At 41.6% G+C, this 27,938-nt stretch overlaps 1 protein-coding gene across 1 annotated transcript in view; it reads right to left on the bottom strand.

The window, feature by feature from the left end:
- The window catches only part of dnah9 (dynein, axonemal, heavy chain 9), a 396,633-nt gene that overhangs the window by 88,691 nt on the left and 280,004 nt on the right, over positions 1-27,938 (bottom strand). Inside the window, exons 64-65 of the mRNA XM_034193818.1 lie at positions 2,061-2,225; positions 1,472-1,612 (exon numbers count right to left, since the gene is read on the bottom strand). Of these exons, the coding sequence (XP_034049709.1) occupies positions 1,472-1,612; positions 2,061-2,225 (306 nt within the window). The remainder of the gene's footprint in view (positions 1-1,471; positions 1,613-2,060; positions 2,226-27,938) is intronic.

Raw genomic sequence — 27,938 nt, 5'->3', positions numbered from 1 at the left:
ACTCTTAGTCAGTCTCTTATAACGGTGTAGCCTAAATACATGAGCTTTCCAGGAGCGCACCCAATTCATTACGCATGCTCAGAGTCATGTCCCCTCCGGTGCGCACGTTTTTTTGTTTTTTTTTGGAGGGGGGGGGGGGGGGGCACGACCCCGCCCCCTGTGATAAACTCATCGCCCCCTTAATATTTTTTTTCTGGCGCCGGGCTTGTTAGCAATATTTTATGAAGTACAATCACACATATTTTCTGTATTATCAGCAGCTTAGTTTGGGATTTTTGTGCATTGTAGTAGCATACTTTTATTATTAGCATTTATTCTTTTATTATTGGATTTGATTTTGTTTAATGGTTTGATTCCCAGGAAAGTTCAATATAAATAGTTAAATAATTAATAACAAACGAGTAATTTTCAGGATATGAGTCAGTCACAGTCACAGGACCTCCCAGATTATTAATAGTAATAACAATAGTAAACTATCATTTCTACTCTGTAAAATGCAGTGTATATATCAAACAACATTCATTTCTGCCCTGCAATATGTCAAACAGACACAAATAAAGTGTCATTTTCTATGCTTTCTTGCACACTGAAACTAGGTCAAAAATTGTGCGTAAAAATATTATTCTAACCTCCAAAGCTTGTAATGTTTTTAGGTTTGGCTGTCTGACTGTACAGAACATAAGTCAAAAACATGAGTGAAACTGAGGTCAAAGGAATAGTTGATTGTATTTATGGGCAGTTCCAGATCCAGATTGTCATTTTTCCCCCATTCATTTCCATTTTACTTGAACATTGGTGAAAGAGTGCCTCCGCCGTCTAAAACAAGGACTGCATTGACTTGGTGAAGGTTTTAATTCAAAATATCTGATGATTTATGTCTATTTCTGATCAACTTTGACCCCGTTTTGAATGTAATCCAGGTTTGATGCCTGTGTGTTGTTCTTGAAAAACCCGTTGCCACCTTGGCTGTAAATTAAAAAGTAACTATGGAATCATAAACCAGCAAAAGAGCAGAAATAGAATAAATATCCTGATGGTGTCCTCTTGTGCTCTGGTGTCAATTCCATCCATTTAGCAGGACCACATATTGGTCGAAGCGTGAAGCCCATATTTTAACGCACTTCATTTATTCAAGAGGTCAAAGTCACATCCACTCAGAATGTGTTTTCCTTCGATTATGGGGGGAAAATAGCACAGAGCAGGACTGCGTCCTGTGGAGGTTGGTGTGATTGCAAACCATATCTCAGCCTGCCTCCTCACGGCGCTTGCTGGCTGACAATATGAAAGACATTACGCTCTACATAACCACATTAGGGAGCCACAAACACAATAAAAGCAGGGCAAAGAGCATAAAACACAGTGAGCAAATGGGAAGAAGAGAAGAGGAGCAGAGGAGTGAGCATAAAGAGGGGTCTCGCTGGGGGCCCGTCAGGCAGGGAGGAGAAACATGGTGGGTCAATAGAGAAGGTACCTTGAGAGAGAACTGGTACATGGGGTGGATTTTATTGAGGTCGTTCATTATGAAGTACATTAAGGAAGCCCGAGCTGCTGCCGGTCGGTAGTGCTCCCGAGCCTCATTGATTTTGGCCTCCGTCACTTTGGCTTCTTTTACCTACAGTAAAAAGACACGTTACCCAAATACACATCGGAGCACATGTGCACACTCAGGCCTCGTCAATCACACAAAGTTGAAAGTGTGTGACATCCGATAAAACATCCTCCAGTGAAGAGCAGTTATTCCAATTTCCTGGTTTCAGTCAAACTGTTCTCACACTGTGCCGAACGTGACAATTATGTGCCGGTTTTTACAAGCAAATGCCTCTGCAATTACGCTTAAGAATGAACATCTGCAAAGGCAATGCTCGTCACACCGCTGTCAGAAGGAGCACTTTCTTACAAGTGCTCTGAAGTGTCAGATCATCCTCTTCAGGTCTCGCGGCAGCTAGACTACATTACACTGAGTCTAGGCTCATCTGATTTGTTGACCACAAACAGAAACCCAAACAGGCAGGAACAGAGACATTCAAATAACGGCTAAATAAATAAATAAACAACTGGACCTTCTCCTTGATCTCTGCAGCAGTGCGCTTCGTTGTCTCCAAGTTTTCCACCAGCTCCGTGTCATCCAGGAAGTTTCCTGAAGCTGAAGACAAATGGGACAGCAGGTTGTCCTCCAGCGTCTTCAGGGTGATCTTAAAGCCGTTCTGTTGCTTTGTCAAGTCCGACTGCACATGCACACAGGAGATAAAAACATCAATCTGATTATCTTCTTTCATGGCACCGTCAGTGTAACTGAAGGTTTTTGTGTCTCTGGATGCATTTAATTGTTTGACAGCAGGACTCCTGGAAAATAAGAGGCATTTGAATCACACAATGTCCTTCCATGTTTTAGAATTTAATGTTGTGTTTGCAAATTAGCATCTCTGTTACTAGCAATGCCATTGTACTGTCAATGTAATGGTTTATTCCCAGTTGGTCTACTCCCATTTGGTCTACTCTTAGTAAAGTACATAAATCCCATTTCGTCTATTGCCATTTTGTTTTGGATTTTTATGCAAATGAAACTTAAAATTCAACTTTTAGTTGATAGTTTTTATTTTTTGAATGAAATTAAGGAAGTTATCTTCTACAATATCCTAAAACCTATCTTTCTAAATAAACTAAAAGAGTAATATTAATGACTTATTTTTGTCTTTAAAGCATAGCAACTGATACAAATATAAAAGAAACTCCAGGCTAACCCTAACCCAAAAGAAACTCCAGGCTAACCCTAACCCTAACCCAAAAGAAACTCCAGGCTAACCCTAACCCTAACCCAAAAGAAACTCCAGGCTTACCCTAACCAGGCTAACCCTAACCCTAAATAAAAATGCTGATTTTTTTTTATTTTATTTGGGGGTATTTTTTGGTTTACATATATAATCATTATAATTCAAAATCTTATAAATAATTAAGAAAAAAAATCAGGAAAATACGAAAGTAGACGAAATGGCACTACTCTACATTTCTGAGAGTAGACGAACTGGGAGTAGACAATCAGGAAGTTACCAATGTAATATCTAACCACATTATGAATATGGAGACTTTATCATCTCTTTTCAGTTATGGATGAATGATGCAGTATTCTCATAGAAATAACTTTAATGTTAATATGCAAATATATGCAAAAAAAAGAAAAAGAAAAAGTAAACTAAAAAGTAATCAGATTTCATCCTGTCAGGGCAAAAGAACAACATGTCTCCAACACTGTCAGGAGCCAGAGATCACTGGTTACGTCAACAAATCTCAGGGTGGGTGTGAAGTGACGGGAGACGATCAAGGTGTGGGTCAATATGAGGGCGTGAATAATAAAGGGCACCTTAAAGGCAGAACTAGTCAATAAGTTGTACGTCAGCAATCTGGACCCATGAAGAGAGTGCGCTCTGGGCGAGATTAGCCAGCTTCAAACCTCAGCCGAGCGACCTAACCCTGTGTGTGATGAGGCCCTTGATTGGGCCGGGGAGAAGCTTTGATGGTAAACCGCACACACAAATCAATGAAGCGTCATCTGTTACATGGCATTATGACCCACTTATGAACGTGTACGGCATGCTGGCACACAGGCAGGAAGGAGCGCACACACCAGCTTTCCTCGTCATATGGATTAGTGCGCCCAATCATCTAATAAAGCCTGAACCCAAAACAGTTTTTTCCCCTCGTCTTTGTTCTGGTAAAAACAAAACCAAGTGGCTGAAAGAAACTTTTCAAAGCTCTACGTTTGAGAAGCGTTTGGAGAACAAAGTGGAGCGGGCAGGGCTTCATCCTGCTTTGTCCTTCATGACAGTCTGCTGCACTTTCTTGTTTCTGCTCGATAATGACTTTGCTTTATTGAAGTTTCCTCCAACAGACGCCTCTGTGACCTTTGAATTGTCATGATTATGGAAGGGTGGGCTGCTTGCACATTTGCCTTCTCGGCCGTCGGTAATGGCTGATAATCGCTGCGGTTTTGAGTGGCGTGATCCTTAACCGACTGCTATAATAAGTTTCTGGCCTGAAGTCGTCACTGGGGAGAAGCTGGGAGCGACAAACAGCTCCTCCCACTCTGCTGGCAGAATACACACTTAGCTCAGATCACACTGGGGATGCAGACAGTTTAAGAGAACATGCTGCTTAATTGGTCTCTTTATGGCCGTATTTCTCCTTGCAGTGATGAGAGGTATTTTACACCATTGTTAAAAAATAATTCAGCCTTGGCTCTGGTAAATCTTATAGACGAGGGTCTGAACCTCATGTTTATAACCATTTAAAAAAAAATTTAAAGCCAACACAGCATTATTAAAACTGTGCCCCAACCTGATAAATGAAGCGAGGGTGGAAGTGGCAAAAATTGCAGTTCCTTGAATGGCCACTTGAGGCTGGGTCCAAAAGTGACTAACTTCCCATAGAAGCCCATGTTAAATCTCCAACTTTACATCAGGAATAAACATGTTTACAGCCTGGTAGCTAGTTAACTCTACCATGACAACTGTACGGGGGTGAATGTTTTTATATGTCATCAGTTTAAGCTATTTTTCTCATACACTTATGAATAATTAATTAATAAACCTCTGGGATCTCGACCCACTCAAATGGACTGATTGTCGTATGCATTTTTTTTCCCCATTCGTGATAATACGGCTTATTGTGCAGTTAATTTTACAAATGGACCATCAAAGAAGTCAGTGCTCCAGTATTTTTGTTGAGTGAAATTTTGATATTTAAGTATTTAATTTATATGTTAGCACAGTTAGCAATAGGTTAATTACAAAAATTAAACACACAAAACCAAAGTTAGCTCATTAGCCTTAGATTCAGTTGTTTGGAAAGTCTAGCTGAGGTGGGCGTGTTCAGGTTTCATGTGTCATGCCGGTCTTGCACACACCTCCAGCCCTTTAACCATTTAAGGGTTGGCAGAGAATTTGGTGGAGTCAGGCAGATGTGACATTTGGAACCGCTTAATGTGAACTTCAAACCAGTTCTTCAGGAAACCTATGGGTGACTATATACACACACACACACACGCACAGTAAAACTCGCATATAATGGATTCAAGTGGACAAGCAAATTTTGTCCATTATAATCCATATGAGCATCATTATCATCCAAATCTAAGTATAAAATGGACAAAAACTATTATATGTATAAAACAGGCAAATCCATTAAGATAAGATAAAATAAGATAAGATAAACTTTATTGATCTCACAGAGGAGAAATTCACATGTTACATTAGCTCTTAAAAAACACAGGATGGATGCAAGTAGAGGAAAATGTTCATCAAACAGCGTGTGCAAAGATAAGCAATAATAATAATACTAGTAACAATACAATAAAATACAAAAATGAGGTAGAATTAGAATATGCAAGTATATATATATATATATATATATATATATATATATATATATATATATATATATATATATATATATATATATATATATATATATACACAAGGTCTATTAGAAAAGTATCCGACCTTATTTTTTTCAAAAACCATATGGATTTGAATCACGTGTGATTACATCAGACATGCTTGAACCCTCGTGGGCATGCGAGAGTTTTTTCACGCCTGTCGGTTACGTCATTTGCCTGTGGGCAGTCTTTGAGTGAGGAGTGGCCCACCCTCTCGTCGATTTTTTCATTGTTTAGGAATGGCTCAGAGACTGCTGCTTTGTTTGATCAAAATTTTTTCAAAACTGTAAGGCACAACTGAGTGGACGCCATTCGATAAATTCAGCTGGTTTTTGGTAAAAATTTTAACGGCTGATGAGAGATTTTGGTCTGGTAGTGTCGCCGTAAGGACAGCCCACGGTGCCTGATGGCGATCTGCGCTTCGAGGCGGCAGCGTCTCGCCGTTTCAAGTTGAAAACTTCCACATTTCAGGCTCTGTTGATCCAGGAAGTCGTCAGAGAACAGAGAACATTCAGAAGAAGTCGGCATGAGGAGTTTATTTGGACATTCCATTGTTAACGGACATTTTGTAATGAAAGAACGTGCGGGCAGAGTCGCATGTCGGGCTGGACCCGACTGCGGGGGGTCGTGATAGGAAAAACACCTCCATTGGAAACCTTAACGGGCAAGTTGGAACATGCCCAAGCTGTTAAACAATTTCTCAGTTACTCACTTGTTGAAAGCCATCAAAAGCCGCCTGAATTTTACAAATGGTTTTCAACACGGAGGTGTTTTTCCTGTCACAGCGCACACAGATTTGCTGAGTCGTCACGGAAACAACTCGGCGAATTTGCGCGCACGTCTTTCCTTAAAAAATGTCCTTAAACAGTGGACTGTCCGCATAAAGTCCTCATGCCGGCCTCTTCTGAATCTTCTCTGTTCTCTCACGACGTCCTGGGTGAATTAAGCCTTAAAATTAGGATGTTTTCAGGTCGAAACAGGCCGACGACGGCGCCTGGAAGCGATGCACGACGTCCTGCTCTGTGGGAAGTCCTTACACCGACAGAAACACCCCATAATCTCTCATCAGCCGTTAAACTTTTCACCGAAAACCAGCTTAATTTCTCGAATAGTGTCCACTCGGATATTCCTCACAGGTCCAGAAAAAATGTTGATAAAGCAACGCGCGCCGTCTCGAGCAGCGTGTGAAACAAAGGAATTTAGCCGAGAGGGCGGGACCACCTCTCACTCAAGGCTTGCCCACAGGGAAATGACGTCACCGACACGTGTGAAAAAACTCACGCATGCGCACGAGGGTTCAAGCATGATTGGTGAAATCGCACGTCATTCAAATCCATATAGTTAAAAAAAAAATAAAAGGGTCAGTTTATTATCTAATAGACCTCGTATATACATATAACTCAGCCACATAGGGTCTGCAGCCAGTACATTCTGAGTGCCGGTCCCAAGGCCGGATAAATGAGGAGGGTTGCGTCAGGAAGGGCATCCGGCGTAAAACAAGCCAACCCAACTATGCAGACTCAGAATTGAATTCCCATACCGGATCAGTCGCGGCCCGGGTTAACAACGTCCACCACCGGTGCTATTGCCCAACAGGGTGCTGGTGGAAATTAGGCTACTGCTGGGCGAAGACGACGACGAAGAGGAGGAAAACGTTGCCACGAACAGCGGGAGAAGAAGAAAACTAGAAGGGTGGAAATGAGAGTGGGGACTTTGAATGTTGGCAGTATGACTGGTAAAGGGAGAGAGCTGGCTGATATGATGGAGAGGAGAAAGGTAGACATATTGTGTGTGCAAGAGACCAAGTGGAAGGGAAGTAAGAGCAGGAGCATCGGCGGTGGGTACAAGTTGTTGTACCATGGTGAGGACAGGAAGAGAAATGGTGTTGGGTCATTTTAAAGGAAGAGTATGTTAAAAGTGTGTTGGAGGTTAAGCGAGTGTCTGACAGGGTGATGAGTGTGAAGGTGGAAATTGAAGGGGTGATGATGAACATCATCAGTGCATATGCCCCACAGGTAGGTTGTGAGATGAAGGAGAAAGAAGTGGAGTGTGTTAGATGAGGTGGTGGAGAGTGTGCCCAAGCATGAAAGAGTGGTGATAGGAGCAGACTTCAATGGGCATGTTGGTGAAGGGAACAGAGGTGATGAGGAAGTAATGGATAGATATCAATCAATCAATCAATTTGTTTTATATAGCGCCAAATCACAACAAACAGTTGCCCCAAGGCGCTTTATATTGTAAGGCAAGGCCATACAATAATCATGTAAAACCCCAACGGTCAAAACGACCCCCTGTGAGCAAGCACTTGGCTACAGTGGGAAGGAAAAACTCCCTTTTAACAGGAAGAAACCTCCAGCAGAACCAGGCTCAGGGAGGAGCAGTCCTCTGCTGGGACTGGTTGGGACTGAGGGAGAGAACCAGGAAAAAGACATGCTGTGGAGGGGAGCAGAGATCGATCACTAATGATTAAATGCAGAGTGGTGCATACAGAGCAAAAAGAGAAAGAAACAGTGCATCACGGGAACCCCCCAGCAGTCTACGTCTACAGCAGCATAACTAAGGGATGGTTCAGGGTCACCTGATCCAGCCCTAACTATAAGCTTTAGCAAAAAGGAAAGTTTTAAGCCTAATCTTAAAAGTAGAGAGGGTGTCTGTCTCCCTGATCTGAATTGGGAGCTGGTTCCACAGGAGAGGAGCCTGAAAGCTGAAGGCTCTGCCTCCCATTCTACTCTTACAAACCCTAGGAACTACAAGTAAGCCTGCAGTCTGAGAGCGAAGCGCTCTATTGGGGTGATATGGTACTACGAGGTCCCTAAGATAAGATGGGACCTGATTATTCAAAACCTTATAAGTAAGAAGAAGAATTTTAAATTCTATTCTAGAATTAACAGGAAGCCAATGAAGAGAGGCCAATATGGGTGAGATATGCTCTCTCCTTCTAGTCCCCGTCAGTACTCTAGCTGCAGCATTTTGAATTAACTGAAGGCTTTTTAGGGAACTTTTAGGACAACCTGATAATAATGAATTACAATAGTCCAGCCTAGAGGAAATAAATGCATGAATTAGTTTTTCAGCATCACTCTGAGACAAGACCTTTCTGATTTTAGAGATATTGCGTAAATGCAAAAAAGCAGTCCTACATATTTGTTTAATATGCGCTTTGAATGACATATCCTGATCAAAAATGACTCCAAGATTTCTCACAGTATTACTAGAGGTCAGGGTAATGCCATCCAGAGTAAGGATCTGGTTAGACACCATGTTTCTAAGATTTGTGGGGCCAAGTACAATAACTTCAGTTTTATCTGAGTTTAAAAGCAGGAAATTAGAGGTCATCCATGTCTTTATGTCTGTAAGACAATCCTGCAGTTTAGCTAATTGGTGTGTGTCCTCTGGCTTCATGGATAGATAAAGCTGGGTATCATCTGCATAACAATGAAAATTTAAGCAATACCGTCTAATAATACTGCCTAAGGGAAGCATGTATAAAGTGAATAAAATTGGTCCTAGCACAGAACCTTGTGGAACTCCATAATTAACTTTAGTCTGTGAAGAAGATTCCCCATTTACATGAACAAATTGTAATCTATTAGACAAATATGATTCAAACCACAGCAGCGCAGTGCCTTTAATACCTATGGCATGCTCTAATCTCTGTAATAAAATTTTATGGTCAACAGTATCAAAAGCAGCACTGAGGTCTAACAGAACAAGCACAGAGATGAGTCCACTGTCCGAGGCCATAAGAAGATCATTTGTAACCTTCACTAATGCTGTTTCTGTACTATGATGAATTCTAAAACCTGACTGAAACTCTTCAAATAGACCATTCCTCTGCAGATGATCAGTTAGCTGTTTTGCAACTACCCTTTCAAGAATTTCTGAGAGAAAAGGAAGGTTGGAGATTGGCCTATAATTAGCTAAGATAGCTGGGTCAAGTGATGGCTTTTTAAGTAATGGTTTAATTACTGCCACCTTAAAAGCCTGTGGTACATAGCCAACTAACAAAGATAGATTGATCATATTTAAGATTGAAGCATTAAATAATGGTAGGGCTTCCTTGAGCAGCCTGGTAGGAATGGGGTCTAATAAACATGTTGATGGTTTGGATGAAGTAACTAATGAAAATAACTCAGACAGAACAATCGGAGAGAAAGAGTCTAACCAAATACCGGCATCACTGAAAGCAGCCAAAGATAACGATACATCTTTGGGATGGTTATGAGTAATTTTTTCTCTAATAGTTAAAATTTTGTTAGCAAAGAAAGTCATGAAGTCATTACTAGTTAAAGTTAATGGAATACTCAGCTCAATAGAGCTCTGACTCTTTGTCAGCCTGGCTACAGTGCTGAAAAGAAACCTGGGGTTGTTCTTATTTTCTTCAATTAGTGATGAGTAGAAAGATGTCCTAGCTTTACGGAGGGCTTTTTTATAGAGCAACAGACTCTTTTTCCAGGCTAAGTGAAGATCTTCTAAATTAGTGAGACGCCATTTCCTCTCCAACTTACGGGTTATCTGCTTTAAGCTACGAGTTTGTAAGTTATACCACGGAGTCAGGCACTTCTGATTTAAAGCTCTCTTTTTTAGAGGAGCTACAGCATCCAAAGTTGTCTTCAATGAGGATGTAAAACTATTGACGAGATACTCTATCTCACTTACAGAGTTTAGGTAGCTACTCTGCACTGTGTTGGTATATGGCATTAGAGAACATAAAGAAGGAATCATATTCTTAAACCTAGTTACAGCGCTTTCTGAAAGACTTATAGTGTAATGAAACTTATTCCCCACTGCTGGGTAGTCCATCAGAGTAAATGTAAATGTTATTAAGAAATGATCAGACAGAAGGGAGTTTTCAGGGAATACTGTTAAGTCTTCTATTTCCATACCATAAGTCAGAACAAGATCTAAGATATGATTAAAGTGGTGGGTGGACTCATTTACTTTTTGAGTAAAGCCAATAGAGTCTAATAATAGATTAAATGCAGTGTTGAGGCTGTCATTCTCAGCATCTGTGTGGATGTTAAAATCGCCCACTATAATTATCTTATCTGAGCTAAGCACTAAGTCAGACAAAAGGTCTGAAAATTCACAGAGAAACTCACAGTAACGACCAGGTGGACGATAGATAATAACAAATAAAACTGGTTTTTGGGACTTCCAATTTGGATGGACAAGACTAAGAGTCAAGCTTTCAAATGAATTAAAGCTCTGTCTGGGTTTTTGATTAATTAATAAGCTGGAATGGAAGATTGCTGCTAATCCTCCGCCCCGGCCCGTGCTACGAGCATTCTGACAGTTAGTGTGACTCGGGGGTGTTGACTCATTTAAACTAACATATTCATCCTGCTGTAACCAGGTTTCTGTAAGGCAGAATAAATCAATATGTTGATCAATTATTATATCATTTACCAACAGGGACTTAGAAGAGAGAGACCTAATGTTTAATAGACCACATTTAACTGTTTTAGTCTGTGGTGCAGTTGAAGGTGCTATATTATTTTTTCTTTTTGAATTTTTATGCTTAAATAGATTTTTGCTGGTTATTGGTAGTCTGGGAGCAGGCACCATCTCTACGGGGATGGGGTAATGAGGGGATGGCAGGGGGAGAGAAGCTGCAGAGAGGTGTGTAAGACTACAACTCTGCTTCCTGGTCCCAACCCTGGATAGTCACGGTTTGGAGGATTTAAGAAAATTGGCCAGATTTCTAGAAATGAGAGCTGCTCCATCCAAAGTGGGATGGATGCCGTCTCTCCTAACAAGACCAGGTTTTCCCCAGAAGCTTTGCCAATTATCTATGAAGCCCACCTCATTTTTTGGACACCACTCAGACAGCCAGCAATTCAAGGAGAACATGCGGCTAAACATGTCACTCCCGGTCTGATTGGGGAGGGGCCCAGAGAAAACTACAGATATGGTATCAAGGATAGGAATGGGGAAGGACAGATGGTAGTTGATTTTGCAAAAAGGATGGAAATGGCTGTGGTGAATACCTACTTTAAGAAAAGGGAGGAGCACAGGGTAACATATAAGAGTGGAGGAAGGTGCACACAGGTGGACTACATTCTTTATAGGAGATGCAAGCTAAAAGAAATCACAGACTGTTAGGTGGTAGCAGGAGAGAGTGTCACTAGACAGCAAAGGATGGTCGTTTGTAGGATGACTTTAGAGGTAAAGAAGAAGAAGAGAGTGAGAGCTCAACAAAGGATCAGATGGTGGAAGCTGAAGGAGGAAGACTGTTGTGTGAAATTTAGCGAGCAGGTGAGAGAAGCACTAGTTGGAGGGGAAGCAATTTTGGACAACTGGAAAAGTACTGCAGATGTGGTGAGGGAGACAGCTAGGGCAGTACTGGGAATGACATCTGGACAGTGGAAGGAAGACAAGGAGACTTGGTGGTGGAATGAAGAGGTCCAGGAAAGCATAAGGAGAAAGAGGTTGGCGAAAAAGTTTTGGGATAGTCGGAGAGACGAAGAAAGTAGACAGGAGTACAAGGAGATGTGGCGTAAGGCGAGAAGAGAAGTGGCAAAAGAAAAGGAAAAGGCAAATTGCAAGCTGTACAAGAAGTTGAATAGTAAGGAAGGAGAAAAGGACTTGTACCGATTGGCCAGACAAAGGGACAGAGCTGGAAAGGATGTGCAGCAGGTTAGGGTGGTAAAAGATGCACATGGTAATGTGCTGACAAGTGAGGAGTGTGTGCTGAGAAGGTGGAGGGAATATTTTGAAGAGTTGATGAATAAAGAAAATGAGCGAGAGAAAAGGCTGGATGATGTGGTGAGAGTAAATCAGGAAGTAAAAGAGATTAGCAAGGAAGAAGTGAGGGCTGCTATGAAGAGGATGAAGAGTGGAAAGGCAGTTGGTCCAGATGACATTCCAATGGAGGCATGGAAATGTCTAGGAGAGATGGCAGTAGAGTTTCTAACCAGATTGTTTAATAAAATCTAGTAAAGTGAGAGGATGCCTGAGGAGTGGAGACGAAGTGTGCTGGTTCCTATTTTCAAGAACAACGGTGATGTGCAGAGTTGCAGTAACTACAGAGGCATAAAGCTGATCAGCCACAGCATGAAGTTATGGGAAAGAGTAGTAGAAGCTAGGCTTAGAAAACAGGTGAAGATCTGTGAGCAGCAATATGGTTTCATGCTGAGAAAGAGCACTACAGATGCAATGTTTGCTCTGAGAATACTGTTGGAAAAGTACAGAGAAGGACAGAAAGAGTTACACTGTGTGTTTGTGGACTTAGAAAAAGCTTATGATAGGGTGCCAAGAGAAGAGTTGTGGCATTGTATGAGGAAGTCTGGAGTGGCAGAGAAGTATGTTAGGGTAGTGCAGGACATGTACAAAAATAGTGTGACAGCGGTGAGATGCGCAGTTGGAATGACAGACTCATTTAAGGTGGAGGTGGGATTACACCAAGGATCAGCTCTGAGTCCTTTCTTGTTTGCAGTGGTGATGGACAGGTTGACAGATGAGATCAGACAGGAGTCCCCATGGACTATGATGTTTGCAGATGACATTGTGATCTGTAGTGAGAGTAGAGAGCAAGTTGAGTCTAGTCTGGAGAAGTGGAGATATGCTTTGGAGAGAAGGGGAATGAAAGTCAGTAGAAGCAAGACTGAGTACATGTGTGTGAATGAGAGGGAGCCCAGTGGAATAGTGCAGTTACAAGGAGTAGAAGTGGTGAAAGTAGATGAGTTTAAATATTTGGGGTCAACTGTTCAAAGTAATGGAGAGTGTGGTAGAGAGGTGAAGAAGAGAGTGCAGGCAGCGTGGAGTGGGTGGAGAAAGGTCGCAGGAGTGATTTGTGACCGAAGAATATCAGCAAGAGTGAAGGGGAAAGTTTACAAAACAGTAGTGAGACCAGCTATGTTGTATGGTTTAGAGACAGTGGCACTAACAAAAAGACAGGAGGCAGAGCTGGAGGTGGCAGAGCTGAAGATGTTGAGATTCTCTTTGGGAGTGACAAGAATGGACAAGATTAGGAATGAACATATCAATCAATCAATTCAATCAATTTTTTTATATAGCGCCAAATCACAACAAACAGTTGCCCCAAGGCGCTTTATATTGTAAGGCAAGGCCATACAATAATTATGTAAAACCCCAACGGTCAAAACGACCCCCTGTGAGCAAGCACTTGGCTACAGTGGGAAGGAAAAACTCCCTTTTAACAGGAAGAAACCTCCAGCAGAACCAGGCTCAGGGAGGGGCAGTCTTCTGCTGGGACTGGTTGGGGCTGAGGGAGAGAACCAAGAAAAAGACATGCTGTGGAGGGGAGCAGAGATCGATCACTAATGATTAAATGCAGAGTGGTGCATACAGAGCAAAAAGAGAAAGAAACAGTGCATCATGGGAACCCCCCAGCAGTCTACGTCTATAGCAGCATAACTAAGGGATGGTTCAGGGTCACCTGATCCAGCCCTAACTATAAGCTTTAGCAAAAAGGAAAGTTTTAAGCCTAATCTTAAAAGTAGAGAGGGTGTCTGTCTCCCTGATCTGAATTGGGAGCTGGTTCCACAGGAGAGGAGCCTGAAAGCTGAAGGCTCTGCCTCCCATTCTACTCTTACAAACCCTAGGAACTACAAGTAAGCCTGCAGTCTGAGAGCGAAGCGCTCTATTGGGGTGATATGGTACTACGAGGTCCCTAAGATAAGATGGGACCTGATTATTCAAAACCTTATAAGTAAGAAGAAGAATTTTAAATTCTATTCTAGAATTAACAGGAAGCCAATGAAGAGAGGCCAATATGGGTGAGATATGCTCTCTCCTTCTAGTCCCCGTCAGTACTCTAGCTGCAGCATTTTGAATTAACTGAAGGCTTTTTAGGGAACTTTTAGGACAACCTGATAATAATGAATTACAATAGTCCAGCCTAGAGGAAATAAATGCATGAATTAGTTTTTCAGCATCACTCTGAGACAAGACCTTTCTGATTTTAGAGATATTGCGTAAATGCAAAAAAGCAGTCCTACATATTTGTTTAATATGCGCTTTGAATGACATATCCTGATCAAAAATGACTCCAAGATTTCTCACAGTATTACTAGAGGTCAGGGTAATGCCATCCAGAGTAAGGATCTGGTTAGACACCATGTTTCTAAGATTTGTGGGGCCAAGTACAATAACTTCAGTTTTATCTGAGTTTAAAAGCAGGAAATTAGAGGTCATCCATGTCTTTATGTCTGTAAGACAATCCTGCAGTTTAGCTAATTGGTGTGTGTCCTCTGGCTTCATGGATAGATAAAGCTGGGTATCATCTGCGTAACAATGAAAATTTAAGCAATACCGTCTAATAATACTGCCTAAGGGAAGCATGTATAAAGTAAATAAAATTGGTCCTAGCACAGAACCTTGTGGAACTCCATAATTAACTTTAGTCTGTGAAGAAGATTCCCCATTTACATGAACAAATTGTAATCTATTAGACAAATATGATTCAAACCACCGCAGCGCAGTGCCTTTAATACCTATGGCATGCTCTAATCTCTGTAATAAAATTTTATGGTCAACAGTATCAAAAGCAGCACTGAGGTCTAACAGAACAAGCACAGAGATGAGTCCACTGTCCGAGGCCATAAGAAGATCATTTGTAACCTTCACTAATGCTGTTTCTGTACTATGATGAATTCTAAAACCTGACTAAAACTCTTCAAATAGACCATTCCTCTGCAGATGATCAGTTAGCTGTTTTACAACTACCCTTTCAAGAATTTTTGAGAGAAAAGGAAGGTTGGAGATTGGCCTATAATTAGCTAAGATAGCTGGGTCAAGTGATGGCTTTTTAAGTAATGGTTTAATTACTGCCACCTTAAAAGCCTGTGGTACATAGCCAACTAACAAAGATAGATTGATCATATTTAAGATCGAAGCATTAAATAATGGGAGGGCTTCCTTGAGCAGCCTGGTAGGAATGGGGTCTAATAAACATGTTGATGGTTTGGATGAAGTAACTAATGAGAATAACTCAGACAGAACAATCGGAGAGAAAGAGTCTAACCAAATACCGGCATCACTGAAAGCAGCCAAAGATAACGATACGTCTTTGGGATGGTTATGAGTAATTTTTTCTCTAATAGTTAAAATTTTGTTAGCAAAGAAAGTCATGAAGTCATTACTAGTTAAAGTTAATGGAATACTCAGCTCAATAGAGCTCTGACTCTTTGTCAGCCTGGCTACAGTGCTGAAAAGAAACCTGGGGTTGTTCTTATTTTCTTCAATTAGTGATGAGTAGAAAGATGTCCTAGCTTTACGGAGGGCTTTTTTATAGAGCAACAGACTCTTTTTCCAGGCTAAGTGAAGATCTTCTAAATTAGTGAGACGCCATTTCCTCTCCAACTTACGGGTTATCTGCTTTAAGCTACGAGTTTGTGAGTTATACCACGGAGTCAGACACTTCTGATTTAAAGCTCTCTTTTTCAGAGGAGCTACAGCATCCAAAGTTGTCTTCAATGAGGATGTAAAACTATTGACGAGATACTCTATCTCCCTTACAGAGTTTAGGTAGCTACTCTGCACTGTGTTGGTATATGGCATTAGAGAACATAAAGAAGGAATCATATCCTTAAACCTAGTTACAGCGCTTTCTGAAAGACTTCTAGTGTAATGAAACTTATTCCCCACTGCTGGGTAGTCCATCAGAGTAAATGTTATTAAGAAATGATCAGACAGAAGGGAGTTTTCAGGGAATACTGTTAAGTCTTCTATTTCCATACCATAAGTCAGAACAAGATCTAAGATATGATTAAAGTGGTGGGTGGACTCATTTACTTTTTGAGCAAAGCCAATAGAGTCTAATAATAGATTAAATGCAGTGTTGAGGCTGTCATTCTCAGCATCTGTGTGGATGTTAAAATCGCCCACTATAATTATCTTATCTGAGCTAAGCACTAAGTCAGCCAAAAGGTCTGAAAATTCACAGAGAAACTCACAGTAACGACCAGGTGGACGATAGATAATAACAAATAAAACTGGTTTTTGGGACTTCCAATTTGGATGGACAAGACTAAGAGACAAGCTTTCAAATGAATTAAAGCTCTGTCTGGGTTTTGGATTAATTAATAAGCTGGAATGGAAGATTGCTGCTAATCCTCCGCCCCGGCCCGTGCTACGAGCATTCTGACAGTTAGTGTGACTCGGGGGTGTTGACTCATTTAAACTAACATATTCATCCTGCTGTAACCAGGTTTCTGTTAGGCAGAATAAATCAATATGTTGATCAATTATTATATCATTTACCAACAGGGACTTAGAAGAGAGAGACCTAATGTTTAATAGACCACATTTAACTGTTTTAGTCTGTGGTGCAGTTGAAGGTGCTATATTATTTTTCTTTTTGAATTTTTATGCTTAAATAGATTTTTGCTGGTTATTGGTAGTCTGGGAGCAGGCACCGTCTCTACGGGGATGGGGTAATGAGGGGATGGCAGGGGGAGAGAAGCTGCAGAGAGGTGTGTAAGACTACAACTCTGCTTCCTGGTCCCAACCCTGGATAGTCACGGTTTGGAGGATTTAAGAAAATTGGCCAGATTTCTAGAAATGAGAGCTGCTCCATCCAAAGTGGGATGGATGCCGTCTACTGCCGTCAGAGGGACAGCTCAGGTGGGACGGTTTGGAGACAAAGTCAGAGAGGCGAGATTGAGATGGTTTGGACATGTGCAGAGGAGGGACCCAGGGTATATAGGGAGAAGGATGCTGAGGATGGAGCCACCAGGCAGGAGGAGAAGAGGGAGACCAAAGAGGAGGTTCATGGATGTGCTGAGTGAGGACATGCAGGTGGTTGGTTTGACAGAGGAAGATACAGAGGACAGGGTGGGATGGAAATGATTGATCTGCTGTGGCGACCCCTAACGGGAACAGCCGAAAGACAAAGAAGACATATATACATATATATATATATATATACATTATATATATATATATATATATATATATATATATATATATATATATATATATATATATATATATATATATATATATAAACATGATTGGGATTGAAAAACAGATAGGAGCATCTTATTTACAATATGTGAAACAGAGTTTAGATGTGATAAGGTGACATTAGTGCAGGGATTTGTAAACGAGTTGTTACTGCACATGATATGCGGACATATTAATAATACTGCACGTGATTTGTGGACATATTATTGCATGTGGTTATTTCACAGTGTTATTGTACAGTCTGACAGCAGCAGGGAGGAACGACCTGTGGTATCATTCCTTCTTGCTCTGAGGGTGCCTCAGCCTGTCACTGAACGAGCTGTTCAGCTCCACTACAGTCCGGTGCAGAGGGTGAGAGGAGTTGTCCATGATGGATCTGAACTTGGCTAACACCCTCCTCTCAGCCACCGCCTTCAGAAAGTCCAGAGGACAGCCCAGGACAGAGTTGGACTTCCTGACCAGCTTATTCAGTCTCTTTCTCTCCCGCTCTGTGCTGCCCGGGACCCAACAGACGACAGCATAGAGGAGAGCTGAGGCTACAACAGAGTCATAGAAGGTCTTAAGCAGACACCTGCTCACTCCAAAGGATCTCAGTCTCCTCAGGAGGTGGAGGCTACTCTGGCCTTTTTTGTACCTGGCGTCGGTGTTGTGAGTCCAGTCCAGTTTGCTGTTGAGGTGAACACCCAGGTATTTGAAACTGTCCAAAGTCTTTATGTCTTCCCCCTGGATGTTCACTGGTGGGTGAGGTGGTGGTTTACTCCTGAAGTCGATCACCATCTCCTTCGTCTTACTGGTGTTGAGACAAGTGGTTGCGCTCACACCAGTCCATGAGGTCTGTGATGACCGACCGGTACTCCAGCTTGTTCCCCTCAGACACGCAACCCACAATGGCGGAGTCATCAGAGAACTTCTGGAGGTGGCAGCTGTCCGTGTTGTAGGTGAAGTCCAAGGTGTAGAGGGTGAAGAGGAAAGGTGAGAGGATGGTGCCCTGGGGGGCCCCGGTGCTGCACCTTACCATCTCAGAATGACAGCCGTGCAGCTGCACATACTGCGGGCGGTCAGTGAGGTAGTCGATGGTCCAGGCGGCGAGATGTCCATCCACATCTGCGTCCTCCAGCTTCCCCCGCAGCAGAGCCGGTCTGATGATGTTGAAAGCGTTGGAGAAATCAAAGAACGTGACTCTCACAGCGCTCCCGCTGGTCTCCAGGTGGGTGAGCACTCGCTGCAGCAGGTAGATGACAGCGTCATCTACCCCGATGTTGGGCCTGTAGGCGAACTGCAGTGGGTTCAGGATGTTGCTTACCACGGTGCAGAGGTGAGACAGGACGAGCCATTCCATGGTCTTCATGAGGTGGGAGGTCAGTGCAACTGGTCTGTAGTGGGCTGGTTCCTTGCCATGCAGTGTTTTGGAAACCGGGACCACACAGGAGGTCTTCCACATATGTAATGGATTAGTTACAGTCAGGAGGCCCCGAACGATCTACAGGGAATCCCAACACCAATTAGGCTTACGTATTCCCTTGATTAAACGCCTGACCTAGAATCAGGACCTGCCTCATTCAATGACCAGGTCAAAACTTTGTCTGAAAATAATAAATGCCTGCCTTAAATAAGTGCATTAAAAACATTATATCTGACTTTTTTTTCCACGTTTGCTGTGGAGTGGAACCATAAAATCCTAAAGCCTGATTTATGCTTCTTCAACTCCGTAACTCTGTGGCTATGCAATGACACTGACGTGCATGTGACCCTTTTAAAGTTATCCATCACGTTGGTGGGCATCTTAATGCAATTTACCACAGCAGCTTTTTCTGGATTAATTTGCTCCTCAATGAGCTCCACTTCTTTATGCAATCATCAACCTCCAAACCAAACAGTACGTGTAATTTCCCTCCATGAATTGTGGGTCATTTGAGCATCATTGGAGGTGAAATTCCATGATGCTTTGAAATGTCCAACACGCAGTGAACGCATCAGCTAGCAGCTCGTGTAGCAGTGGCGCTCTGATCGCTTCTGCTGCCTTTTATGATGAAATAATGCTGAATTTATGTGGAAATGATTGTTGTACAAAAGCTTCAGATATCTCTCACTGAGATAAATGATGACTGGAGTGAGGTGTTAATCCGTGAACATGTCATCAGGGTCTGCAACACCGGGTCTGAGCATGGTTTGAAAAAAATTAATCAAGGCTTTTATCAAGGAAATACGGTACCACTTTCCTCAAATTACCGAGTGTCAGTGCTGAACTTTATTTCATACCTCTGTTGTGACTGGGCACGTGCAGACTGCTCTGTCCAGAATATTTTAAAGCGAATACACTGCAATGGGGGGGATGTTTTGTCAGATGTGAGTGAAAATCCGTTGTACACTCAACAAAAATCTAAACGCAACACTTTTGGTTTTGCTCCCATTTTGTATGAGATGAACTCAAAGATCTAAAACTTTTTCCACATACACAATATCACCATTTCCCTCAAATATTGTTCACAAACCAGTCTAAATCTGTGATAGTGAGCACTTCTCCTTTGCTGAGATAATCCATCCCACCTCACAGGTGTGCCATATCAAGATGCTGATTAGACACCATGATTAGTGCACAGGTGTGCCTTAGACTGCTCACAATAAAAGGCCACTCTGAAAGGTGCAGTTTTATCACACAGCACAATGCCACAGATGTCGCAAGATTTGAGGGAGCGTGCAATTGGCATGCTGACAGCAGGAATGTCAACCAGAGCTGTTGCTCGTGTATTGAATGTTCATTTCTCTACCATAAGCCGTCTCCAAAGGCGTTTCAGGGTCCTAAAATGAGGTGTGGTCAGACATAGTGCTGGTGCTTTTATACAGTGTGTCAGCAGAAAGAAACTGCACCACAGACGACTGAAAAACTAGTCCAAAGTCAAGTGCAGAGTTTTCTTACTATCCACGCTGCACATAGGTGGCTTCACGATGCCTGTACACTTTCTTTCTATACACAGTGGATCTGAATTTAAAACAACAATTCAACAAAATCAAAGTAAATGCTTCACCTAAGGGAGCTTTGGAGGCTGCTCTCCTCTTGCACGTTCTGACACACACATCTGTTAACTCTCAAAAATAAATAAATGTCTCACTTGAGTCTGCTGTTGAATCAGTGCACCAACCTTCAGTGCATCCCAGGCTCTTAAAGGGCCATCAACAATGATAATCTTAATGATTTATTTCATGTTATCACCACAACACACCCATTACTAATTAATCAATCAATCAATCAACTTTTTTCTTATATAGCGCCAAATCACAACAAACAGCTGCCCCAAGGCGCTCCACATTGTAAGGCAAGGCCATACAACAATTATGAAAAACCCCAACGGTCAAAACGACCCCCTATGAGCAAGCACTTGGCAACAGTGGGAAGGAAAAACTCCCTTTTAACAGGAAGAAACCTCCAGCAGAACCAGGCTCAGGGAGGGGCAGTCTTCTGCTGAGACTGGTTGGGGCTGAGGGAAAAAACCAGGAAAAAGACATGCCGTGAAGGGGGGCAGAGATCGATCACTAATGATTAAATGCAGAGTGATGCATACGGAGCAAAAAGAGAAAGAAACAGTGCATCATGGGAAACCCCCCACAATCTACGTCTAAAGCAGCATAACCAAGGGATGGTCCAAGGTCACCCGATCCAGCCCTAACTATAAGCCTTAGCGAAAAGGAAAGTTTTAAGCCTAATCTTAAAAGTAGAGAGGGTATCTGTCTCCCTGATCTGAATTGGGAGCTGGTTCCACAGGAGAGGAGCCTGAAAGCTGAAGGCTCTGCCTCCCATTCTACTCTTACAAACCCTAGGAACTACAAGTAAGCCCGCAGTCTGAGAGCGAAGCGCTCTAATGGGGTAATATGGTACTACGAGGTCCCTAAGATAAGATGGGACCTGATTATTCAAAACCTTATAAGTAAGAAGAAGAATTTTAAATTCTATTCTAGAATTAACAGGAAGCCAATGAAGAGAGGCCAACACGGGTGAGATATGCTCTCTCCTGCTAGTCCCCGTCAGTACTCTAGCTGCAGCATTCTGAACCAACTGAAGGCTTTTTAGGGAACTTTTAGGACAACCTGATAATAATGAATTACAATAGTCCAGCCTAGAGGAAATAAATGCATGAATTAGTTTTTCAGCATCACTCTGAGACAAGACCTTTCTGATTTTAGAGATATTGCGTAAATGCAAAAAGGCAGTCCTACATATTTGTTTAATATGCGCTTTGAATGACATATCCTGATCAAAAATGACTCCAAGATTTCTCACAGTATTACTAGAGATCAGGGAAATGCCATCCAGAGTAACGATCTGGTTAGACACCATGCTTCTAAGATTTGTGGGGCCAAGTACAATAACTTCAGTTTTATCTGAGTTTAAAAGCAGGAAATTAGAGGTCATCCATGTCTTTATGTCTGTAAGACAATCCTGCAGTTTAGCTAATTGGTGTGTATCCTCTGGCTTCATGGATAGATAAAGCTGGGTATCATCTGCGTAACAATGAAAATTTAAGCAATACCGTCTAATAATACTGCCTAAGGGAAGCATGTATAAAGTGAATAAAATTGGTCCTAGCACAGAACCTTGTGGAATTCCATAATTAACTTTAGTCTGTGAAGAAGATTCCCCATTTACATGAACAAACTGTAATCTATTAGACAAATATGATTCAAACCACCGCAGCGCAGTGCCTTTAATACCTATGACATGCTCTAATCTCTGTAATAAAATTTTATGGTCAACAGTATCAAAAGCAGCACTGAGGTCCAACAGAACAAGCACAGAGATAAGTCCACTGTCCGAAGCCATAAGAAGATCATTTGTAACCTTCACTAATGCTGTTTCTGTACTATGATGAATTCTAAAACCTGACTGAAACTCTTCAAATAGACCATTCCTCTGCAGGTGATCAGTTAGCTGTTTTACAACTACCCTCTCAAGAATCTTTGAGAGAAAAGGAAGGTTGGAAATTGGCCTATAATTAGCTAAGATAGCTGGGTCAAGTGATGGCTTTTTAAGTAATGGTTTAATTACTGCCACCTTAAAGGCCTGTGGTACATAACCAACTAACAAAGATAGATTGATCATATTTAAGACTGAAGCATTAAATAATGGTAGGACTTCCTTGAGCAGCCTGGCAGGAATGGGGTCCAATAAACATGCCGATGGTTTGGACGAAGCAACCAATGAAAATAACTCAGACAGAACAACCGGAGAGAAAGAGTCTAACCAAATACCGGCATCACTGAAAGCAGCCAAAGATAACGATACATCTTTGGGATGGTTATGAGTAATTTTTTCTCTAATAGTCAAAATTTTGTTAGCAAAGAAAGTCATGAAGTCATTACTAGTTAAAGTTAATGGAATACTCAGCTCAATAGAGCTCTGACTCTTTGTCAGCCTAGCTACAGTGCTGAAAAGAAACCTGAGGTTATTCTTATTTTCTTCAATTAGTGATGAGTAGAAAGATGTCCTAGCTTTACGGAGGGCTTTTTTATAGAGCAACAAACTCTTTTTCCAGGCTAAGTGAAGATCTTCTAAATTAGTGAGACGCCATTTCCTCTCCAACTTACGGGTTATCTGCTTTAAGCTACGAGTTTGTGAGTTATACCACGGAGTCAGACACTTCTGATTTAAAGCTCTCTTTTTCAGAGGAGCTACAGCATCCAAAGTTGTCTTCAAAGAGGATGTAAAACTATTGACGAGATACTCTAACTCCCTTACAGAGTTTAGGTAGCTACTCTGCTCTGTGTTGGTATATGACATTAGAGAACATAAAGAAGGAATCATATCCTTAAACCTAGTTACAGCGCTTTCTGAAAGACTTCTAGTGTAATGAAACTTATTCCCCACTGCAGGGTAGTCCATCAGGGTAAATGTAAATGTTATTAAAAAATGATCAGACAGAATTAAGAGAATAACTACAGAATTAATCTTATATCATGAACGCAAATTGAGATAAGCCATGGCTGTACTTTAGGGAAGACCGGCATGTGTGCCAAGAGCACGGCGGGATGGAGAGAATTGGTTGGCATTGGGACATCTGCCTTGTGAGTCAACCGTGACCTTCTTCTTGGCCTGTCTCGCTGCTCTTGAGGGGAAAAACGATCCACTCCAAAACATTCCCAAACGGATCTGATAATGAGTCAGTTTTTAATGATTAGTGTTCCTCTGGCATATTGTACTTGTAATTACCCTTGCTTGGGAAAAACAAACAATTAACCAGTCAGCAGAACATCCTAATTGGGATTAAAATGAGATATTACATCTATCATTTTTTTCGGCGAGTGATTATAGAGTGCCACAGAGCAGCCCTGTTAAGGCAATTTGGGGAATGGAGCATTTTAGTTCTCATTAACGTCGAAGGTCTGGGTATGAATTGTGCCAGAGCAGCACTCCACAAAGATGCACACAAGCCCTCATTGGCACAGAGGGAGGCCAGAGGAGGCAGTTACTGCGGTAAGCAGTTGCAGGCTGATGCCCCGCGCACGCTCTGAAAAAGCAACTTGACATTTTAAGCTCCTTAGCCCATCTTTGGTTGAGTTAAATGGGAGCTCTTTCACCCAGTAGTCATCTCACGGCTCAATAGCAGCAATAACCTCATTAAAGGTGTAATGGCAACAGCCATTCCACCAACATGAAGAGGGACAGTCAATTTGCACTTCCTTATCAGTCGGATGACTGCTATCAGTCCAGGTTGTTTACTGACAACAAAGCCATTCTGCACCACATTGTACAGGCTGTGTTTTAATAGGCGGCGGCCCCTCCCCGCCACCGTCAACTTTCACTGGTAATTAAAATGATAAGTGAGTTCCAGATCTTGTTTTTTCTCGCCCTCCGATCTCTGAAATGCTAATTAAACAAGCGTCATTAAATCACATTTCACTTCTCTGTTGGATTTTGCTGAAGGGACATAAGGCTTAAAATAACTCTGGCATTTTGGCAACCCCCCCCACCAACATTTATTAAAAATGCAGATTTGTCGATGGATTAAAGCCTACAGGTCTGAATAAAGAATAAAGTGCTGCTGAAGACAAACAGGGACGCCTGCAGAAAATCATCAAAATGCAAATAAGATTGCGTTCACCCATTTAAAAGAACTCCTGCGTTATCTTGAACTGCAATCAGTCCCGACGCTGCTTTGAGTGTTCTGCGTGAGCTTCAGATTCTTTCCTTTGACTAACAAGAGGAGCATTTAAGTAACAGTGAAAGTGCGTCAGCGTGTTGTCTAATTGCCGTGGAGCAGCAGCACCACCGGCTGATCCGTTTCAAACAGCTGACATGAAAAGACCAGATTGTCAAGATGAGAATGAGGCATCATTAGGTGTGCAAACTTTGATCAAGTGAATTCTCACTTAATTATGATCATTTACATGCAAGCCGTGACCAATACAGTGGCTATCGCAACTATCTGCTGCTCGCTACACAAAAATCGACCTACTCTTGTGTACGCATTGCACCCAGACAGCCATTAACTCTGAGCGCCGTTGGCAGCTTAAATCTCCAGCTTATGACAGGTGCTCTGATCAGCAGAGAACAACAGTGTTTTCTTCCTTTCCCCTCCTCGCAGTTAAAGGCCAAGGGTCTAAAAACTGTCATTTAAATTGAAAAGGGAAGCAGGCCTTGATGAAATTCCAGTCTGATGCTGCTGATGTGAGGTCAGAGCATAACGGGATAATGACGAAAATAAAAAGACAAAATTCCTGCAAGGATCACACAGAGAAAGCAATTAAATACGCTTAGCAGAGTACCCAGGTGACTCTGACTTAGTCACGATCATTAATTAATTAAAACTGTTAGCGCTTCGAAAGTTAACAAAAACACACAAACAAAAAATACAGGATTATTGGAGGTTTGCTTTTAAGCCTGATGGATGCAACAACATACAAATATAACAGTAATTAATGGAAGGAATCTTTGAATTGTAAAGCAGCACATAAACTTATGCCATAAATATATAATAATTAAAGTAATAGATGAAACTGCATCAACATATGGAGCCCTGAATCAATATAAACATTTATGTAATTTATATGCTCAATTTTAACATATAAATTGCTGAATTAAGCTTTATTTGGCATTACGTCTGCACCTTCACACTTCACGGGAATGATAACTTTGTTAGGTTAAACAAAATCAGCGTGTCTGATAGCGGTAGGCAGCATAACGGATGGATGTAGCTATTTAAACTATGTTTAGTTCACAATTTCTTAATCCTGGTTTTTGAATGGGTATGTTATCCTATGCTATTTATGATATGCTAAGAACAGCTGGGTTCTTCTATGCTGCACTTTCTGCTACTACAAGTGGTGCTGCCCACAGTGGTCAACAAAAACCAAGCTGAGACAGTACATCATCAATGTGCAGCAGCACATGAGTAAAAACTAGAGCCTGGCCGATATTATCGGCTGATATAAGCCCTTTTCAAAGTACTCGCTATCGACCGAAATTTTGCCGATACAACGCCGATAATTTCTCATAAACAGAACAGTTACTGAAATAATGTTTGTCTCGGCAATGTAAAATGTCCTTGCACCGTTTGTCCAGTAGATGGAGCTCTGACTCCATTCAACTGAGAGCTACACCCCTGCTTAAATGTGTTCATCACCGACCCCTGTAGTTTGCCGTCACACTGCACTGATCGGCTGACAAAAGCATACAAGTAAGTTTATAAGGATGTTGTTTGTAATAACTATGCGATTACATTCACCCCACATTTCTCCCATTTCAGTTCAACTCAGTTTGATTAACTCAGTTTATGTAGTAATGTGTCAAATGTGCTTCATTGCGTCGGTCACGCTTTTTATTAAGCCCACGTTGTGTAGACCTTATTTCTAGCATGAAAAACTTTCGTTTACTGCTAAGAGGTTGAAAGATTCAGATTCACTGGTCGTCCGGAAGGGTTCTGGGAATTGCTGCCGTTCGCCATTAACCCTCTGGGGCCGATGCCTTCGTATACGACGGCTGGGACCAAGCTTTACTAAATTGTAAATAACTTTTTAATGATATGCGATAGAAACTTACTTTTTTTTTTTTTTTGCTGAAAAGTTGACTCCGCGGACTTTCGATCCACCGTCGGTCATCTTGGTACTCCTCATAGAAGATGTGTGATGAAGTGCACAATGTGAGTGTCCAATCAGAAGTGGTTCTCTGTCACATGGATTTCCAAAATCCAATCGTAGGGCAGATTTACCTCATGTGATATGACAAAGATCATTTTCAGGAGTGATATCTTACTAGTTGGCCCGTTTGAATAGCCCCCTAACTGCTCCAATTGCATTTTTACATTTTTTGAACTTGAAAATTCTTCTCTGTTATAAAGTTAATCAATATGAGGACAAAGCTTTAGCTTTTAGCTCATATCTTTTTTGTTAAGGGTCCAAAAAAGAACATTTTATTCATAAAAAAAAAAAAATAATAATAATAACATCGGCTGATTTATCGGCTATCGGCAAATCAGCCGATTTATCAGTTATCAGCATTTTTTTCATCCAAATATCGTTATCGGCCTCAAAAAAATCCATATCGGTTGGGCTGTAGTAAAAACCTGAAAAAAAAAAATCAGCAACGACACTTTTATCTCATTCTGTGCTATCACAGATAATGAATGTCATTAAACAACTGCGTCGGACTGCATACAGAATCGAACAGCTCCACAATAAAAACTACTGAACTGAACCATATCATAGCCCAGGTGTCTACATATGTATCGACTCACATTATAAGAGTGAGACATACACGTTCTGAATAAATACATTTTTATTTGGCTGCTGCCTATCAAACATTTTCCATTTCCTATTCTAAACTGTGCTCCCAGAAATACAGGGGTTGTTTTGTTAGACTGAATCGACAGAACACAGTACTTTGAGCAAGACAAATGGCAGCCAAGAAATAAAGAACATCGTATCAACACCCTTGTCTGATGCACAAGAGGAACGAGTCACAATCATTACTGCCAAGTAGGTTATCTTTTTTCTTCCCTTTTATCAAGAAGGATTACTTTAAAAATGGTGTACTCTGGTCTGGAATATGTGCCAATATATTTTGGGAAAGCTCCACATATACTGTAGAGGTAGGAGGTTAAATTTAAAAGTAGCTGTAAAAAAAAAAAAAAAGCTCAGGGAGGAGATAATCACAGGGGATGGGAAGTTTGGTTTTATGCCAAGCAGAGGAATGACGAGCAGTCGCACTGGCACAGCTGATAAAGGAACAGAGAGAAAACAGGAAGGAAGACCTGCATTAGGTGTTTATTGATCTGGAGAAAGCTTAGGACAGGACGCCATGTCAAGACTTCTGGAGGCACATGAGGGTGTAAGGAGAGCCGCGGTGAAGGCTTTTACAACGGTGGGAATGCCAGAATGTACAGGGACTGAGACGTGGGCAGTGAAGGGAGTGCAGGAGAAGAAGCTGGATGTGTCACAAATGAGAATGTTGAGACGGATGTGTAGCGTTACAAAACTTGACAGAGTAAGAAGTGAGACAGTAAAAGCAGTAACATGTCTGAGGACGTGTAGGAAAGTAAGTTTGAACATGTGATGAAATGAGATGAGGAATAACTTGGTTAAAAAA

Source organism: Thalassophryne amazonica, chromosome 18, assembly GCF_902500255.1.
Source record: "Thalassophryne amazonica chromosome 18, fThaAma1.1, whole genome shotgun sequence".
NCBI classification, from domain to species: Eukaryota; Metazoa; Chordata; class Actinopteri; order Batrachoidiformes; family Batrachoididae; genus Thalassophryne; species Thalassophryne amazonica.
Note: the sequence above shows the minus strand (reverse complement) of the source record. Positions and strands in the feature narration are given on the sequence as shown.